General features: G+C 45.7%; 1 protein-coding gene across 1 annotated transcript in view; it reads left to right on the top strand.

Moving 5' to 3' along the window:
• The window catches only part of NT5E (5'-nucleotidase ecto), a 65920-nt gene that overhangs the window by 15147 nt on the left and 29782 nt on the right, over positions 1–20991 (top strand). Inside the window, exons 2-3 of the mRNA XM_005684823.3 lie at positions 13401–13623; positions 18901–19089. Of these exons, the coding sequence (XP_005684880.2) occupies positions 13401–13623; positions 18901–19089 (412 nt within the window). The remainder of the gene's footprint in view (positions 1–13400; positions 13624–18900; positions 19090–20991) is intronic.

Here is a 20991-nt window from a genome sequence, read left to right as displayed (position 1 = left end):
CAAAATAAATGGAAATCTGTAAATGCTATGTCTGGATGTGGTGGAGGAATCAGAACTTTGCAGCCCAACTGTAACAGTTTTTGCCTGTCATCAAAGAAACATACAGTCTTGCATTATCCTGATGGAAGATTATGCGTTTTCTGTTGACTAATTCTGGATGCTTGTCATCGAATGCTACCTTCAATTGGTCTAATTGGGAGAAGTACTAGTTGGAATTAATTTTTTTATTTTTCCTGGAAGGTTTTATCCTAATAGAAGACTCTTCCAATCCCACCATATACACAATATCACCTCCTTTAAAAGAAGATTGACTGACCTTTGGTGTGGTTGGTGGCGGTTCATTTCAATTGCCCCACAATCTCTTCCATTCCACGTTATTGTGCAGTAACCACTTTTCATTGTACATCACAATTTGTTTTGAAAATGGAACATCTTACATTTCAGTAGAGAATGGCATGTGGAAATAAGATCAAGGAAATTTTTTCACTTATGTGGAACACGAACATCAAAGCAATTAACATAAGCAAGCTGGTACAAATGATTTTCAATGATTGATTTGGATATTTTGAATATGTCAGCTATCTCCTGCGTGGTATAATGGTGATTGTTCTCAATGTCTCGATTTACTCTCTATCAGCTTCAATTGGTCTACCTGACTGTGGAACATCATCCAGTGAGAAATCTCCAGCTCAGAACTTCACAAACCACTTTTGACACATTCAATCAGTCACAGTATCTTCTCCATACACTAAATAAATCTTTGTTTGCATTTCAATTGCACTTTCACCTTTTGTGAAATAACAAAGCATAATACGCCAAAGATAATATCCTCAAAATTAAAATGGCTACACAAAAATTCACCAGTTTAGATAAGTCTTTTAAAAATGCACACTGATATGACAGCTGTCACAATACAAACAAAATTGTTTTGAATGAAGCTAAAAACATCTAAGCACTGCTTGAGCCATCTTGTGGGGAAAACGAATAAGCCTTTTGACCAGCACAGTAGTGAAACCTTCCTGGAACCCAATTAGTTGAGCAGGTATTTCTAGAGGTAATGTTGCTTTGGGTATTTTGCGTGGTCAGAGAATTAATATAAAATGCTGTCTGTTCAGTACTTGTTTGTTCATTCATTCAACAGACACTGAGTTGTGAGTGGACTGGGCTGAGCTCAGGAATCTTTTCTGCCATTCAGTCAGACACCACATTCATCTGCCAGGGACTAAGACTGGGGATGTGAAGCACAACCCAACACCAGAAGAAGCCACGACGCCTACCTTGTAATCTTCCCTGCTAATGGTTGTTGCTGAGTCTCCCTGAGTGATTGGCAACTAAGCCCTGTTGAGTGACAGACCAGAATTTCCTCTAATCCTTAAACTATAGGGTGTCCCACAGCCTTCTTCATGGGATGAGCTAGAGTCTAAGTGACTAACTGGATTCACGTGTTGCAAATTTCTGACACACGGCTCTTTGATGTTGTTACAATCGATTTCTGCGGATTAAAACCAAAATTCTGCATCATGCATCCCGTGCTGCTCTTAATTCGCTTTCCGTTGTTTTTCTTCTACCTGGATTTAAGCCTCTTTTCTTATTTGGAACTTTTCTGCCTCAGCTTTCATGTCTCCATCCCCACATTTGTTACTACAGCTGATGTCATTGGCCTGTGAGCTTTCCCTGACGAGTGCCTCGAAGGTGAAGCTCACTCTTGGAGCCCCGTCCATCCTTAACTGTCAGGGCGAGCCTGCATCTCTGTCAGGCTCTCTCACACACATCTCTGCCTGTGGTTCCCACTTGCTTTATGAATGCATGGATGGGTGTGTTTATTTCATGCTCTCTCCCTGTCTGCCTAACCCTTCCTAAGGGCAAAGACCAGTGCTGTGTTACTCAGCACTATGGAAACCTGGAAGAAACCAGAGGGTTGTTTAATGATACTCATCCCTCTCCAGATGCTTGTCTTTTTTTTTTAACATACTCTTTTCCAGTATGGTTTATCATAGGATCTTTTTTAAAGGCTATTTGCAGAAGTCAGAGACCTTACTGTATCTTTTATGATTTTATTTATTTACTTTTGGCTATTATGTGTCTTTGTTGCTGTTCAGACTTTTCTCTAGTTGCAGCAACTGGGGACTACTCTCTAGCTGTGGTGTGCAGGTTTCTCATTGTGGTGGCTTCTCTTGTTGCAGAGTATGGGCTTTAGGGTGCACGGACTTCAGTAGTTGTGGCCCCCAGGCTTAGTCACTCCACGGCATGTGGGATCTTGGAATGGAACCTGTGTCTCCTGCATTGGCAGGCAGATTCCTTACCACTGAGCCTCCAGGGAAGGCCCTGTCATAGGATCTTGAACATAGTTCTCTGTGCCATACAGGAGGACCTTGCTGTTTATCCATCCCAAATACAATAACTTGATTTTTTTATTAGTTTTATTAGTTTTATAGCTGATTTGGGTCTTCCCCAGTGACTCAGATGGTAAAAATCTGCCTGCGATGCAGGAGACCTGCATTTTATCCCTGGGTTGGGAAGATCCCCTGGAGGAGGGCATGACAACCCACTCCAGTATTCTTGCCTGGAGAATCCCCATGGACAGAGGAGCCTGGCAAGGCTATAGTCCATAGGGTTGCAAAGAGTCAGACACCACTGAGCAAATAAGCACACAGCTGATTTACAATGTTTTTAATTACTGCTGTACAGCAAAATGATTCAGTTATACATACACATACATGTGTATATATACAGATTAATTTTTTTTATATCCTTTCCATTATGCTTTACAGGTGCTTGTATTAGGAGCAGTTTGGCAGGATAGTTAAGGTCCCAGATGCGAAAGCCTTGCTTTTTTCCAGTCCCAGCTATGCCTCTTGTTAGTTGTGGAAGCCCCATGCCTCAGGTTTCCCATCTCTGAAAAGGACAAGTAATTAGTACTTATCTCACAGCATTGTAAGAATTAAATAAGTTAATGTATGAACAGGGCTTAGCCATGTAGCATGAAAGTCTTAGCTATTAATATTTCTTTCTGTCATGTATTTTTTTCTCTTTCTTGAAATTCCCCTATGTCAAATTCATTGGTAATTTTCTCAGTCCTTTATGGACCAAGCAGGGGGCTGTGAAATGCCCCCTTTGTAAATTCAGATACTGTATAAGTGGTTGGTCTCCTTGGCAGATTCCCAATAGAAAGAGATTTTTAAAAATTCCTTTTTCTTGCTAACTGCCTTCATGAAATCTATATAACATTCATATGTGCACACGCAAGACACTGAACAGTTAAAAAAACTTTAAAAAAATCTATTCACAAGCAAGTGTCAGTAAGATATTAATAGAAATATAAATGAAGACACAGGAAGTGAAAAAGAGAACCAGACTGAGCTGTGAATCGTGATGCAGTCAGCTAAGCTTCCAAGCTTATTGTCTGATTCACCTTCTTCCAAGCAGTTTGGTTTCTCTTGTTTTACAACTTCCCTGGTGGCTCACATGGTAAAGAATCTGCCTGCAATGCAGGAGACCCAGATTTAATTCCTGGGTCGGGAAGATCCTCTGGAGAAGGGAATGGCAATCCACTCTAGTATTCTTGCCTGGAGAATCCCATAGACAGAGGAGTCTGGTGGGCTACAGTCCGTGGGGGTCACAAAAAGTTAGTCATGACTGAGCGATTAACACTACTGCTGCTGCTTAACTACTCTTTATCAAGTGTGTTTTTATATCCTGTTCTTGAACAGCTTCAGTGGCTCACCTACCAAATCAGACATGAAAATGGAACCTATTTGAAAGGAGCAGGTGGGGTGGGTGTTTTTATTATTCCTTCAGTAAACACCTGCTGAGCCGCTGGTGCCAGGCACTCATCTGGCATTAGCAAGGACCGTGGGACAATTGACATCGCTCCTGCCTCCAGGAGAAAGAGGAGAAAGACATGGACAGACAGCGGCAGCGGAGTGTGAATAGATGTGACAAGAGGGCGGTCTGCGGTGGCGGTGCCGCTGAAGCCTTCTCACACACACTTGAGCTGCGGCTGAGGTAGTTCTTACATGCAGGTGGCTTCGTGTTCCTGGAACCGAAGGTGCCTGGTCAGGCAGAAAAAAAAATGAGACAACTCAGGGAGATCAGAGAGCGGCTGGTTTAGCATCTGAGCAGGACGATTTCAGTAGGAAGGGGGGAGCCTTGCAGAGACACCCAGCAGGGCTGGAAGCAGTGGGCTGGGTGTTTGGGGACGTGCATTCTGGTGGCCCCTCGGCAGTGGGCAGGAGGTCTGAAGCCAGAGACTGGCTCAGAGGGTCTCGAAATGTCTAGGTGAGAAGCGATGAGACCAAGTGGGGCAGTGGGAGTGCCTGGAGGAGGGGACCCCTGGAGGGGATGTTGCAGGAGCAGAAACAAAGGGGTTTCCTGGCTGAGTCGCCAGGAAGGGAGGCCTGAGTGGGAGGGGAGGTCTGCCCCGTGCTATACTGGGGATTGCTCTTTGCTAGCACCTGGAACCACATGCATCCTCACAGTAACCTTCATGGGTTATTGAGGCACGTGTTCTGCTGGCTGAATGGTGGGGACTGCCTGCCCAGCAGACTGTGCCGAGCAGGGATCCATGGGTAGGGTATGGAGGGGGCAGTGAGCACCAGGTTTCTCCCAGGCAATTCCATGCAACATCTCCTGCAACAGGAGCCCAGGTCTCTGCCCTACCACCAACCCAGTTTCAGTGTCTGTAACCCCCTCTCCTGGGTTCAAGCTGGGCTGGCCTGAAATTGGGGTGGGGGATGTCATTTCAAACTTGGGGAAAAAATCTACGTTTCCTGGTAACATTTGAAATAAAAATACTGCTGCGGGTTGACGCAAACCAACCAAAGATGTAGCATTAGACACTAGTCAGAGCTGGGCCACCGTGACCACCGCCGCACAGCTTGCTTTATTCAGGGAGGCCTGGCATGTTCTTGGCCTGTGAGACTCTCTCTCTCTCTGGGTTTTGCTGCTCGCTTGCCTTTTTGTGGCTCTGTGTTCTGTGAAAATTATCACTATGTGGCTGCTGTGGCTTTCAGAACAGAACTCTTTTATCAGTCTGGTGCCGGAACCCAGAGGCACTGTGTCTGAACCTTTTTCCCACCGCAGCCCACAAAGACAGGCCAATACAGGTACAGGCTACAGAGAAGAAGCTGCTGGGAACACCACCCAGGGACTGAGGACCAGTAACCCCAGCCTTGGGCATTCAGTCTCTTTTTTCCTCCTCCTCACCAATCATTTATCAAGTTGTTTTTTCATCCAGTAGATATTTACTGAGCATTTCCCCTGTGGTAGCTACATTTATTTTTTATTTATTTATTTGGCTGTGCCAAGTGTGTTTGTCAGATGGGATCAAGTTCCTGACCAAAGATCGAACCTGGGCCCCCTGCATTGGGCATGGATTCTTAACCACTGGGCTACTAGAGAAGTCCATTTTAAATAGATTATAGGACTTGATTAATGCATATTCTTTTTTTTCAAATTTACTTTATTGATTTACAACGTTGAATTAATTTCTACTGTACAGCAAAGTGATTCATTCAAAGTGTACATTCTTTTTCCTATTCTTTTCCATAATGGTTTACCACAGGATATGGAATATAGTTCCCTGTGCTATACAGTAGGAACTTGTTGTTTATCCATTCTGTATAGAATAATTTGCATCTGCTAACCCAAACTCCCAGTCCATCCTTCCTCCACCCTCCTTACACCTTGGCAAACACAACTCTCTTTGTCCATGAGTCTGTTTCATAATTAAGTTTATCCGTATCATACTGTAGATTACACCTATAAGTGATACAGTACAATATTTGCCTTTCTCTGTCTGACTTACTTCCCTAGTATGATAATCCCGAGGTCCGTCCACTTTGATGCAGATGCCATCATTTCGTTCTCTTTGTGGCCGAGTAATGTTCCCTTGTATATATGTACCGCATCTCCTTTATCCACCAATTAATGCAGGCTTCAACAACAGAGAGAAACGGCTCTGATCAGTCACTCGTAACTGGAGGATTCAGAAAATGGGAGATTTCTCCATAAAGACTAAATATTCTGTCATAATAAGCGTTAGTCACTCAGTTGTGTCCGTCTCTCTGTGACGCCATGGACCGGGCTCCTCTGTCCATGGGATTCTACAAGCAAGAACAATGGAGTGAGTTGCCATTTCCTTCTCCAATTCTGGCATAATGGGAGATCTTTATAGAAGGCCAGCTGATGGCCACCGACCTTCATGTCCCCTCCTGAAGACCATGAAGAAAGAGCAGAAGACTCAGATTTGGGGCCTCTTCCCTGTGTCAGCCCCCAGTGCCACCCACTCCAACGCCAAGGGCTTTGTTTCTCTCACTCTCACCCCAAGGAGTGTTCTTATTTGTTCTTGTTCATTCATTTACTCAACACCACTGAGAGCATGTGTTTATTGATGAAGGAAATAAATGAAGAAATAGCAGCTTCTCTTAGGAAAAGCTTTGAGAAAGAAAAAAGACTGGCCGTGGGCATGAGGCCTCACAGGACAAGATGGTCAGGCACGCCTTGTTAGGTGACAGCTGGATTCAGTTGCAGGTTCCATCTGCACTCTGTGGAACAAACATGGTAAAAGAGAGAAAAGTCGGGAAGGATGTGAAATCATTTCCTCTAGCACATGTTCCTCTCTGAACTTTTATTTTACTGTTGTTGGAAGTCAATAGATTTCACGCTTATCATTATTATCTTCATGCAGACATGGAGAACAATTTCATCTCAAGTGTCTGTCTCTAGTTAATTGACAGTAAGTTCCTGCAGGGCCAGGAAAAGAAGAGTTTTGAGACTCAGTTCAAACTCGGTGGGGAAGACTGACTCCATCAGTTATTCAGCATCTGCCCCAGGTAGAGGAAGGGATGGGGGACTGTGGCATTATGACATCATGTATTTGTTTTCATTGGGTGGATACTAGGTACTTTCCACTGACTTCAGTATCTAAAGGATGGTAATTGACTGTTTCTTGACTTTCTACTTTTGCATTCCAGTCCCCTATAATGAAAAGGATATATTTTTTGGGTGTTAGTTCTAAAAGGTCTTGTAGGTCTTCATAGAACAGTTCAACTTCAGCTGCTTCAAAATTACTGGTCGGGACATAGACTTGGATTACCGTGATATTGAATGGTTTGCCTTGGAAATGAACAGAGATCATTCTGTCATTTTTAAGATTGCATCCAAATACTGCATTTCGGACTTTTCTGTTGACTGTGATCGCTACTCCATTTCTTCTAAGGGATTCCTGCCTGCAGTAGTAGATATAATGGTCATCTGAGTTAAATTCACCCATTCCAGTCCATTTTAGTTCGCTGATTTCTAGAATGTTGACGTTCACTCTTGCCATCTCCTGTTTGACCACTTCCAACTTGCCTTGATTCATGGATCTAACATTCCAGGTTCCTATGCAATATTGCTCTTTACAGCATCAGACCTTGCTTCTATCACCAGTCACATCTGCAACTGGGTGTTGTTTTTGCTTTGGCTCCATCTCTTCATTCTCTCTGGAATTATTTCTCTACTGATCTCCAGTAGCATACTGGGCACCTACCAACCTGGGGAGTTCATCTTTCAGTGCCTTATCTTTTTGCCTTTTCATACTATTCATCGATTTCTCAAGGAAAGAATTCTGAAGTGGCTTGCCATTCCCTTCTCCAGTGGACCACAGTCTGTCAGACCTCTCCACCATGACCCATCCATCTTGGGTGGCCCTACATGGCATGGCTTAGTTTCATTGAGTTAGACAAGGCTGTGGTCCATGTGATCAGATTGGCTAGTTGTCTGTGATTGTGGTTTCAGTCTGTCTGCCCTCTGATGCCCTCTCTCAGTGCCTACCATCTTCCTTGAGTTTCTCTTACCTTGGATGTGGGTTGTTTCTTCACAGCTGCTCCAGCAAAGCGCAGCTGCTGCTCCTTACCTTGGACATGGGGTATCTCCTCACGGCCCCCAGAGGTCGAAAAACACCTGGAGTAACAGGCAAATTTGGTCCTGGAATACAAAATGAAGCAGGGCAAAGGTTAATAGAGTTTTGCCAAGAGAACACACTGGTCATAGTAAATACCCTCTTCCAACAATGCAAGAGACGACTCTACACATGGATATCACCAAATGGCCAACATCGAAATCAGATTGTCTATATTCTTTGCAGCCAAAGATGGAGAAGCTCTATACAGTCAGCAAAAACAAGACCAGGAGCTGACTGTGGCTCAGATCATGAACTCCTTATAGCCAAATTCAGACTTAAATTGAAGAACATAGGGAAAACCACTAGGCCATTCAAGTATGACCTAAATCAAATCCCTTATGATTATATAATAGAAGTGAGAAATAGGTTTAAGGGACTAGATCTGATAGACAGAGTGCCTGAAGAACTATGGACAGAGGTTCGTTACATTGTACAGAGACAGGGATCAAAACCATCCACAAGAAAAAGAAATGCAAAAAAGCAAAATGGCTGTCCGAGGAGTCCTTACAAATAGCTGTGAAAAGATGAGACGCCAAAAGCAAAGGAGTAAAGGAAAGATATACCCATCTGAATGCAGAGTTCCAAAGAATAATAAGGAGAGATAAGAAAGACTATCTCAGCGATCAATGCAAAGAAGTAGAGGAAACAATAGAATGAGAAAGACTAGAGATCTCTTCAAGAATATTAGAGCTACCAAGAGAACATTTTATGCAAAGATGGGCTTGATAAAGGACAGAAATGGTATGGACCTAACAGAAGCAGAAGATATTAAGAAGAGGTGGCAAGAATACATAGAACCGTACAAAAAAGGTCTTCACGACCCAGATAATCACAATGGTGTGATCTAGAGCCAGACATCCTGGAATGTGAAGTTAAGTGGGCCTTAGAAAACATCACTATGAACAAAGCTAGTAGAGGGGATGGAATTCCACTTGAGCTATTTCAAATCCTGAAAGATGATGCTGTGAAAGTGCTGCACTCAATATGCCAGCAAGTTTGGGAAACTCAGCAGTGGCCACAGGACTGGAAAAGGTCAGTTTTCATTCCAATCCCAAAGAAAGGCAATGCCTAAGAATGCTACAGTCCATGGGGTTGCAAAAGAGTCAAACAGGACTTAGAGATTCAACAGCAACAACATGGTTGCCCTACAAAGTTTCTGTAAGATATAAAGGAACAAGGAAAGGCTATAGGCTCTGTTACATTGTATCTTTATTGCTCTAAATTCTACTCCTAGGCAGACTCTTCCCGAGGTATTTTCACGTTATTAATAAAAGCAACAAGAACGAATGAAGAAGCAGTGTATCTCACAAGTTTCTTGTGTGCTGGCAGGGTGGTGGGAGCAGGTGTCCTCAGGTGAGCTGCAGGATCCTTCCTCTGCAGAGTGGACAAATGGTGGAGCTCTGTTAGGTGCAGGGGAACAGGAGGGAGCAGGCAAAGTCAAGGACAGAAAGTGGAAGTGCTGAGTTTCTAGAGATACGGATTTACAAAGGGATTGTTCTGCTTTGGTATCTGTAGGAAGAATTAGCTGTGTGTAGGAGAAATAAGTTGATGGAGACTTTTCTGTTCATTTATTTATTCATTTGATGGTGCATCCTTGCTCTCTTCCCAAAACTGTGCTGCGTGGTAAGCGACTCAGTGGGCAGGTGCAGGGTCTGCTGGGGCTGCCCGAGGGGACCATCAAGCGCAGGAGGACTGCTAACTCAGGGAGGACCTTGAGGGTTTGGGGTCTTTCTTCCAGAAGGTCCGTTGGCCTTCAGGAGCTAGAGTAATTAGTTGAATAAGGCAGTAAAGGCCTGGCACGGGAAAGGAATGTTCTATCTTCCTATCTATGTATATATCTTTTTTATTATTGTTTTTGGCTGCGGTGGGTCTTCACTGCTGTGTGTGGGCTTTCCCTGGTTGCAGTGAGCAGGGGCTACTCATCTTTGTGTGAGGGCTTCTCACTGCGGGTTTCTCCTGACGAGGAGCACTGGATCTAGAGCGCTGGCGCAGTAGTTGTGACTCATAGGCTTTGTTGCTGCGTGGCATGGGGATCTTCCAGGGCCAGGGACTGAACCAGTGTCCCTTGCATTGCAAGGCAGATTCTTAACCGCTGGACCACCAAGGGAGCCCTGTCTGTGTACATATCAATCAGTCAGCAATTATGTATCATATGCGCATGCATGCCTGCTCAGTTGCTTCAGTCGGGTCCCGCTCTGCAGCCCCATGCACTGTAGCCCGTCAGGCTTCTCTGTCCATGGAATTCTCCAGGCGAGAATACTGGAGTGGGTTGCCATGCCCTCATCCAGGGGATCTTCCCAGCCCAGGGTTGGAACCCATGTCTCCTGTGTCTCCTGCACTGCAGGTGGATTCCTTACCACTAAGCCACCAGGGAAGTCCATGTATCACATACAGAGGGATAAAGATAAGTGAAAACACAGAAAACTGTGAGTAGTCAGGAATTTATTTTGAGTCCTTACTGTCTTATGCAAAGCCCATTATAGCCAAGGATAGAGGTTAAGAAAGTTGAAGTCAGACAGAAGTGGCTCTGGTCCCAGCTCCACTCCTTACTAATTTTGTGACCTTGAACCATTCATTTAATGTCTCTAGATCTCAGTTTTTCCCCTCTGTAACACAAGCATAATAATAATACTGACGTCACAGCACAAAACCAGGTTTGCTACACAAAATCACCTTGCATCATGCTGGTGTGTGGCATGTACTTAGTAAATACTGACTTGCTGTCATTACAGCTTTTGTTTTATTCATTCATTCCTCTTCTGGAGGAAGCTTCAGTTTAGAAATGTGTTCAGGTCACTGCTCATGAATGATGGAGCCTCCAGGCCCGTCTGGAGGTGGGTGTCTGAGGGAAGCTGCAGGAGAAGGCAAGACCAGACCTCAAAGAGCTCAGGACATTGAACTTTATCCCAGAGGAAGCCTCTCAGGACCCTTAAGGTCAGGAACAACAAGTTCAGATTTGCATTTTAGAAAGATGATTCTGGCAGCAAGGTTCAGGTTTACAGATAGCAGTGGTAGCATCTGAAGGCCCGGCTAGGGGGCAGGGTTGGGGTGGGGGCACCAGGACCACATGCAGGTGGGAGCAATGGGGTAGGCTGAACTGGAGCTTTTAAATAAAGTGGGAGATGCTGGTGGGAGGTGAGGAGAGAGAGTGAGCAAGTGGGAGGGATTCGGCTGCTCCAGGGTTTCTGGCTGCAGCTGACTGGGGAGAGGGCAGTACCTTGGACCAAGATGGAGATCCCAGAGGCAGGAGCTTGAGCGCAGTAAGCTTGGGGTGCCTGTGAGACTCGGGGGCAGTGTCCACGTGGCAGCCAGACATAGAGATGCAGAGTCAGGAGTCCAGCTGGGGTTGTAGATGTTCCGTTGAGTGTTGAAAGTGTGGGTGGCAGTGACAGCATTCAGGCGACCCTTGCACACCTCCAAGCACACTCTCTCCCTGCCAGGCAGAGAGGCAGAAAGGCAGCCAAGGTCACCACTTCCAGGGCTTTACACTCAAGTCCAAGGAGGAGACACCAAGCAAGACAAATAAAGGAAACCTGTAAGTTCAGCTGTTGCTGAGTGCTAGCAGTATAATGGTAAACTGCAAGGTAGCTGATGCATTGACAATCTTTCATGAAGAGCTATGGAAACATTCATTAAAAAAAAAAAAAAACCACCTGTACAGTTAAGCAAGATTATTATGAGTTATTGTAACCTCATAAGGCAGACTTATTTCACCATAGGAAGAAACCATGATGTTCTAAGAATAGAAGAGAAAAAGATAATTACCCAAGACTGGGAGAACCTTTAAGTAGGTCAGCCTTTAAGAGGGAAGCACTTAGGTAAGAGGAAGAAGTAAAAATGAGCAGATATTCAGAGATGGGATAAAAGGCAAGTTCAGAAATTCTGAGTTTAATCAGGAAGACAGGTACATGGGAACATGAAGACACTGTACTGCTTTCTTCATGGAAACACGTGCAGATGAGGACGTGATGCACATTGCCCTTTGAGCGTGGGTACTGGCGAGGGTCACCTGCCAGGCAGGCGAGGGGCTCCAGCACTGAGTGAGGTAAAGGTCCCAGTGACTCACGGGCACTCCTTGTGGGGAAGACCCCACGGATGTGCAGAACAAGCTGCTACAGAGTGGAATGGGTAGGAAGAAGGAGGATGGGGACAGTCAGAGAACATGGGGATGGGAGTATTCATTTAGATGGAGGGGCCACCAGTCAGCACTTCTAGGCCTGTTCCCAGATGACCCTCGAAGTGAAGCAAAATCAAGTGTGGGGTATAGAAAGTTTGAGACCCACTGAGTTAAGTACTAAGATAGCAAATCAGCCTTGGCAGCCAGAGCCCATGGGTGGGTGGCTGCAGTAGGTGAGTTTTTTCCAGGAGATGCATAGAGAGGGAGTGGAAGGCTTTGGGGGAGGTGGCCAGTGGGTCCTCTTTTGTCAGCATCACCCTGGGGAAAGATACCAGACGTCAAGGTGATAGCTCTGGCTCAGCAGCTGGTCCCCGAACAGTGAGGAAAGGGAGCTAGGGAATAAGTTGGGAGTAAAGTGTCTTGTGTTAAAGCATGCCAGCTCCTCCCAGAGCCCTGGCTCAGGGCCCATCCAGAGCCCCAAAGCCTGCGGTGGTTTCATCCTACTCATCCTTGGATGTGAAGCTGCTGAGAGTGAAACCCAGGGTGACCCAGAACTGACGGGAAGCAGAAACCAATGCTCTGCTATCAAAATGCAATCTCCTGCTTGCCCTTGGGGATCCTCGCCTTCCCGGAAGAACAGAGGACCACAGAGTCCTAGGGAAGAAACAGTTATGGGAACATAAGGGAATCATGACCCAGGAGATGGGAACTGCGTCGGGGAGGGGACGCCTCAAGTGTCTGTTCATCACATGACCCCAGCCCCTTTTGCTAAAGTCCTGTTGATTTTAAGTTGTCCCTGGCATATAGGAATGGAATGATTGGTTTGGTGAATTGAGATGTGGGCTTATGAGAGAAGGGACTGGACAGAGCCTGGTAAATGCAGACTCTCAACCTGCTTCAGACCTGGAGGCAGAGGACACTGACCTGTCTGCGAGTGCCTTCCACACACATTGACGTCACCTCAGCAGGTGATGTGAGGCCAGGGGTTCTGAAATCTACCTGGTGATCTGAATGCCCCTGGGCCTGACCTCAGGGCCCCAGAGTAAAATCTCTGAGCCTGAGGAAGGCATCAGTCATACAGTCAGCTTCCTAGAGCTTCTCCAGTTTTCAGAACCCTGTGTTAAGGTCTTTTTTGTTTGTTTGTTTTTCGGCTGTGCTGTATGCTTTGTGGGATCTTAGTTCCCTGACCAGGAATTGAACCCGTGTCCTCCACAGTGAAAGCATGGAGTCCTAACCAGTGAACCAGCAGGGAATTCCCCAAGGTAATATTCTCTGTAGTATGTTTTTACTGGCAATTACAGAGTACCTAATTCTTTTTCTCTTTTCCCTTTCCACCAGGCACTGGGAAATCACGAATTTGATAATGGTGTGGAAGGCCTGATTGATCCACTACTCAAAAAGGTCAATTTTTCAATTCTGAGCGCAAACATTAAAGCCAAGGGGCCTCTAGCATCTAAAATTTCAGGACTTTATTCACCATATAAAATTCTTCCTGTTGGTAATGAAGTTGTGGGAATTGTTGGATACACTTCAAAGGAAACCCCTTTCCTCTCAAATCCAGGTATTCGCTTCTTTTACAGCACTCATTGCTTGAAAATAGGTGCCACTAAATCAGAGTGTGGCATTACTTTTCTGGATGGTTGGTTAAAGTAGAAACAGTGTGTGGTGTTGGACACGTGTGGATGACATTGAAACACCAATCTAGTGGCTTCCAGTTGCCCTAAGTAACTTCTTAAAGACCCTTGCTTTCCTGCTCAGTGAATTGTTGACACCAACAGTAACATTGCTTAATTCAGCACATTCAGAATTTGGATGAGAGGGCCATTTATATCCAGTGCTGATGTCAGAAGGAGTCATTTATTGGAAAATGAGAGTCACGTAACTCACGCCCTTTTTTCTTTGGAACCAGGGAGCCCAGAGCCAGGGTTTTACCCTGTCTTCCTTCTTTCTAGTATGATTATTCTATGTCTAGTTAGCTCCCTTTTTCATTATCTCTTGTTTTAATGGCTTTGTTATATCTGGCTTTCTGGGAGATATATACATATATATATTCTTGAATGGTCTTGTGTGTGTATATGTGTATCATACAACAGATAGATATGTATATCTGCTATAGCCATATATACACACACATATATCTGTATAACCCGAAGACCATTCAAAAAACATTTTTGAGTCACTTTTACAGGAATGGTTTGGCAGTGAAAACAAAAAGATGTTTTTCCTAAATTGCAAGTGAGTCACTCAGTCATGTCAGACTCTTTGCAGACCCGTGGACTATAGTCCGCCAGCCTCCTCTGTCTGTGGGATCCTCCAGGCAAGAATACTGGAGTGGGTTGTCATTTCCTTCTCCAGGGGATCTTCCCCCCCCAGGGATCAAACCCACATCTCTTTGCGTCTCCTGTAATGGCAGGCAAATTCTTTACCAATGTGTCACCTGGGAAGATTTTTCTAAATTATCCAAGTCAGTTTTCTTTCCATATTTGAAGAAAAAAAGGAAACAAGGGTTTGGGGCAAGAACAAACTGATAAAGGAAATCTTCGAAAATGACAGTTAGAAATGTCGTGTGTTTACTGTTGCTGTTAAAGTGGTTGCAGGCCATCAGAAACGACACAAAAGTCAATGCACTTGACCCTGAGTGGCTCAGGGGTAAGGAGAGGATCCTGCGAGCTCGGAAGCAGGGCTGGGCTGCTCTCCACGGCTGGGGACCTGGGGTTCGTCAGGCACCCCAGGCACCAGGTGACATCGCTCCCCCAAGCCTTTGCACGTGGTCCATGGGTGTGGCTGAAATCATTGTGAAAATGCCACAGCAGGCACCTGCAGACCTCATGAATTACTGGCTTTTGAAGAGCTATATGAGTGCTCTTCTGACTGAAAAGGATGTGGCCCCACTGGAGGTACCCAGTGCAGTCTCGGGCTTCTCTCCACCGCCAGCAAGGCTCCGGCCCTTCTGCCCCGCCGCTTACAGCAAGGCGATCAGCCCTTCCCGGGTTCAGGGCACCTTCTATCTGGGCCCCCTTGGGCCTTCCTGCCCAGAGGCGAGGGGGGCAATTATACAGTGAACCAATCACCGATATGGGTGGGGCTGGGGTCCTTAGGCCCCGTTGCCACAGGTCGCCCTCTGGTGAGAGACTCCTGCTGTGGGTCCCCAGCACCCCCTGAAAATGCCTCCCCTGATCACATTTGTCCTCACTCTGGGCTTCCTTGGGAGCAGCCTGAGGACAGAGCTAGTCTGTTCTCAGTGAACATCTGGAACCTAATAGAGGGGCCAGCTCAGGTTCTCTGACTAAAGATGTGGACATGTTGAATAACAGAATAGTTATGTGTCTCCATAATGTTCCATCCAGGGGGATTTGAGTTCATTAAAGGTAGAATCTAATTAAATGTCACTAACAAAGTCAGGGAGGGAGGGAAGACGGTCTGGTGAGTGAAGGGCAGGATGGCCCTCCTTGGCCCCCTCTAAGGTGTGTGAAGAATTCTGGGGCAAAGGGCATTCCAGAAGTGAGGTCAGAGTCATCTGCTGGGACCCACGCTGCCAAGGGCAGGGACCTGCTTGGTGCCAGCACAGGGGGCTTCCCAGTGCAAGCTGTGGAATGAACACACGCGAGCAGGCGGGTGTAGGGCCACAATCCCAAAGTGGTAAGTGTTTAGTTTCCTGGAACATGGATTCTAAGAGAAAGCTGGAAAGTGGGGTGAGGACTGGATTGTTGGGCTGAGGAGTTCAGCATGATTTGGAGAAAAGCATTCATCCCTTCTTTCATAGTCAGCAATAAAGAGACTCCCCTAATGGTCCAATGGTTCACTTTCCCATGAAGGAGGTATGGGTTCCATCCCTGGTTGAGGAACTAACATCGCATGTGCCTCATGGCCAAAAAAAACAAAATGTAAAACAGATACTTCCCTGGTGGTTCAGACAGTAAAGAATCCACCTGCAACGTGGGAGACCTGGGTTCAATTCCTGCGTTGGGAAGATCCCCTGAGAAGGAAATGGCAACCCAGTCCAGTTTTCTTGCCTGGAGAATCCCATGGACAGAGGAGCCTGGCGGGCTACAGTCCACGGGGTCACAAAGAGTTGGACACAACTGGGCGATTAAGCACAAAGCACAAAACAGATGCGATATTGTAACAAATTCAATAAAGACTTTAAAAATTGTTCTTAGAAATAGTCACCAATAAAAAGATAGAAGAGGCGGATGGTGGAGAGACAGGGGGCAGGGACTAGCCTTGCTGGGACCCTGATGGCACTTTACCAGGTTACAAAAGACATGAGAGCTGAAAGGACCACACTCTTTCCAGCATCTCCCAGGAGAGAGGGGCTGCATCATGTAGGGACCAGTGCAGGAGCTGGGCAGGGGTGCAGCAGTGTCTCAGGGGACGCTTGCTTCTCCCAAGACCACAGGCTCAGCAGCCTGGCTCCTCCTATAGATCTCTGGCCCCAAATATCCAGCCTCAATCCTTCAGTCCTGGTGGCCTGGGTGCCCATGAGCATAATTTCATTATTTAGATAATGAAATTCCTCTCACTCCCTGGTGGCTCAGATGGTAAAGAATCCACCTGCAATGCAGGAGAGATGCAGGTTTAGTCCCTGGGTTGGGAAGATCCCTGGAGGAGGGCATGGCAACCCACTCCAGTATTCTTGCCTGGAGAATCCCATGGACAGAAGAGCCTGATTGCTACAGTCTGTGGGGCTGCAAAGAGTCGGACATGACTGAGCGACTAACACTTGCACTTTTCCCTTCATATTATCCTGAAATAAATCCCATGCCTTCTGTATGTGGGATGATCAATCATGTGAGGTTTCTGATGTGTTAGGAGAATACATTTCTTTGTCGTCAGAGGCCTTTCTCTTGACTTTTTGTTCTTTCCTGTCCACCACACTGAAGCAGAGGATGAAGCATAAGTCTCAGCAAACATCCATTCAGTTACTCACTCATTCATTCATTCCCTCTGGGAGCCTACCTCTGTTCCTGGCAGTGTTCTTGGCATCAGAGATACTGACCCCAAGAAGCCCTGCCCACTGGAGCTTCCCATTTAGTGGGAAAAGAAGTAGATGAGGAGAATGTTTGGTGCACCAGAAGGTGGTGAGTGCCACAGAGAGAAATTAAGCAGCAGTGTGGCATGGGGAGGGTGCACCTCATTGTTTTAAGGGGAGATCAGTGAGAGGATCAGTGTTGACACAGCACTGAGGGTGACCTGGGAACCTGGAGCTTCTTGGGGTGACTGGCAAGAATAATCAGATGATTCTTAATGGCTTCATGGCAGACAGTGAGGGCCAAGCTGTTATAACTCTTGATTTTTAACAGTTAAAAATCAAGAGCTGCCCTGTGAGCTACTGGCAGCAATGCAGATCCCATCCATATCTGTGAACCATGTTTTCAGGCTGTTGGTCTGGGGTACCCCTAGCTTTACCATCAACCTTGCTGTTTATTTGCCATGCTCTTTGGCCCAAATCATCTTAACTAATTCGAGGGACTCCAGAGTTCCCTCCTGGAACACTCAGAGACCCCCAAACACCACAGCTTCAGAAGTGATATGTTTAACCGTCTCACAGCTCCTTAGATGAATACTTTTCAAACTGGAGATAACAGACTCCTGGGTTTTGAAAAGTTGTTAGGAGACTGATTCAACTTTTGGCATTTTTGTTTTAGGGTTGGTTCCAGCATAAGGGAATCCAGATCCTCTGGAAGATCTGGAGTCACAGCTGGCTTGCTGTGACTTCAGGGCAGCGTATCTGTGTTTGTAGTCCTGTCTATGCCAGTCAGAGCTGTAAGCCCTCCAGCCATGCTGCGATTTGACTGCAGGACGGGGACAAAGGGAGAGCCTGGTGGGCTTACCACACTGGGTAATGCGAGCCTGCAGCACACAGCACCCAGCTGTGCGATCACACCCACACTCGCCAGCCGCACTAGCAGGCAAGCTTCAGCTCCCACTGTGTAGGGGGTGAGCCTCCTGGGAGGGATGCAAGGCTCCCAGGGCCAGCAGTCCTCGGATGAGAACCCAGTCTAATCAGTGCTCAGCGATGCTGTAACACTGACCTTATCCGGTGGGCAAGACAGTGTTGTCAGTGGCGTCAATTCAAGGACTAGTCGCTGACAAGAGTTTCAAGTCTGAAGACTGATTGTGCTGAACTTGCAAACAAAGCCATACAGTAGCTAATCTTTTTTTTTTTTAAGTTTTATTGAGATATGATTGATCCACACTAAGGTGTATAGCATAATGACTTGGCATGTATACAGTCCAACATGTTTATGTGCTCAGGCGTGCTTTGTGTTGACCTAATGGAAGTCTGGATAAAAATACAAATAGATTAAAGAAATAGAGAGATTACAAATCTGAACCCTGCTCACAGTTTGAGATTGAACTCGAGCAACATAGTATCATCCGCAGCCTTAAACCAACAGGCCACCTTGTGTGTGTGTGTCTTAGACTCTCAGTCCTGTCTGACTCCTCGTGACCCCATAAACTGTAGCCTGCCAGGCTCCTCTGTCCCTGGAATTTTCCAGGCAAGAATACTGGAATGGGTTGCCATTTCCTTCTCCAAGGGATCTTCCCAACTCAGGGACTGAACCCAGATCTCTTATGTTGCAGGCAGATTCTTTATCTTCTGAGTCACCAGGGAAGCCCCAGTGCAACTTAAGGGAATGTAAGTGAGAATATTGGTGTGAATTTTTATTGGCTTTGTAGAGATATTACACTGAATTTATAAACAAGTTTTGGTCTTGAAAATTTAAGAACTTTAGGCAGTAAGGTGTTTTTACTTGATATGCTTATATAATAAGCAATATGATTTTTTAAAAAGCTATTGTTGAATAAGTGTCCATTTTATTTTCTTCCTTAGGAACGAATTTAGTATTCGAAGATGAAATCGCTGCATTGCAACCTGAAGTAGATAAGTTAAAAACTCTAAACGTGAACAAAATTATTGCACTGGGACACTCTGGTTTTGAAGTGGATAAACTCATTGCTCAGAAAGTGAAGGGCGTGGATGTGGTGGTGGGAGGACATTCCAACACGTTTCTCTACACAGGTAATGGTCCCGGGAGGGTTAGACAATATATGTTGATATGAAGTATAATATGTATTAATACATGCAATAATGTATATAAGTGATACACACTGAGTGATAATGTGTAAATCTTACTCAAAGAGACTTTAAAAAATTTTTTGTATTGAAATACAGTTGATTTACCACATTGGGTGGGAATAACTGCAGGCAGGTTGCAGACAAAATGTGAGTGTGATGAAGATGGTGAGGATGCTGACAGAGATGCCAGCTTTCTTAGTGCAGGTGACTTTGCCATCAAGCATCTGAGAGCCACTTAAGTAATTCAAGACGGGGGAGTTGGCTAGACTGAGGATGCCAACACCAAGAAAACCCCCACTGGAGCAGGTCATCGGGCAACCCTGGGTGGAGGTTAAGACTCTGATGTGGACGGTCTAGACTACTGACAAGGGGTGGGCTCCTGTCAGCCTGACCTCCCTCATTGCTAGGATGAGGGTCAGTTATAAAGCATTGCTGTGGCTTCATGTGTGTGTGAGTGGATGTTGGTGAAGTGCCTCAAAACAGGGCCTGGAGCTTAGGTTCTCACTTCGGTCGTGTCCCTGGGTCTTTTCTTAGCTTCCCTCTGAGGCAGCATCAGCGCCTCAGGACACACAGTAAGAACTAGATGCATCCCACCCCTGCATCTGGCAGAGCAGTGGCTTCAGAGTCGTTTGACTGTGATCCATAGTAAGAAGGGTGTTGCTCACGAGGACCCAATGCATGCTCACACACACACGTGCACTGAATGAAACATTTCCCAAGGCACCTGGGGTGCGCCCTGATATTTTCTGTTCTGTTTCACCTTTTTTAATTCATTGGCTGTGCTGGGTCTTCATTGCTGCGACAGGGCTTTCTCTAGCTGCGGCCACGAGCAGGGGCTGCTCACTAGGCGCAGTGCTCAGGCTTCTCACTGTGGTGGCCTCTCTTGTGGTGAAGCACAGGCTCTAGAGTGTGTGGGTCCAGTAGTTTCGACATGAGTGTTTAGTTGCTCTGGGGCATATGGGATCTTCCTGGACCAGGGATTGAACCCGTGTCCCCTACATTGGCAGGCGAGTTCTTAACTACTGGAACTCCAGGGAAAACGTCTACTTTTTCACTTTTTAAGTGCCAATTACCACCCACTTAAATAATTGCTTCATAGTATAGCTAGGCTATATTTTGAATAGCTGAGTTTTCAATGAGCTATGGCCAAATGGGCAAGAAGAATTAAAGGAATCCGATGCCACCTCTCAGATGTTGAAGGCATTGCCACACTCCCTCTGACTTGCCTTAGACTCTCTGAAGGCCCAGCCATCATCCACAGCCTTGGTACACAGCCGTCAGTCAGTGAGCCCTGCTGGGCCTGAAAAGGCTGAATGGCTGTGCTCTGCCTCCCATTAATTCCGCAGCCTGTTGTTTTGTTCCTGTCACTTTGGTTCCAGCCAATGAGATCCTGCAAAAGAGAATGTGTCTTCTGCTAAGGAGATGATAAATGATGAATGACTGGATGAAAGAAAGATTTGGGGATAAAAATAACACTATTTATCTACAAACTTTGAAGTAGATAATTATAGTCTTAAGAAAAAACTACCTGTAGAGTTAGTATTTTATCTCACATTTCATGATTGCTTACCAAGATTAAATTGTTCTCATGAAAATGTTCAATTTGGACATTCATCATTGTGAGGAATGAACTTAACAATTAAAGGGAATTCTAGGACACAATAGGAAATGAGATATGTTTGCTTCTTTAAATAAATTTTCCCAACCTTATAAAGCAAACAGAAAACAGAACAACAACAACAAAACACAGCCCTTCACTACATTGCCTTGAGAATTAGCATAAAGTTAGGAATGCCCTAGCGACCCAGTGGTTAGAACTCTGCACTTTCACCACTAAGGGCCTGG

The sequence above is a fragment of the Capra hircus genome, chromosome 9 (assembly GCF_001704415.2).
Source record: "Capra hircus breed San Clemente chromosome 9, ASM170441v1, whole genome shotgun sequence".
Classification (NCBI taxonomy): Eukaryota; Metazoa; Chordata; class Mammalia; order Artiodactyla; family Bovidae; genus Capra; species Capra hircus.
The sequence above is the reverse complement of the archived record's forward strand: the minus strand, read 5'-3'. Positions and strand labels throughout refer to the sequence as shown.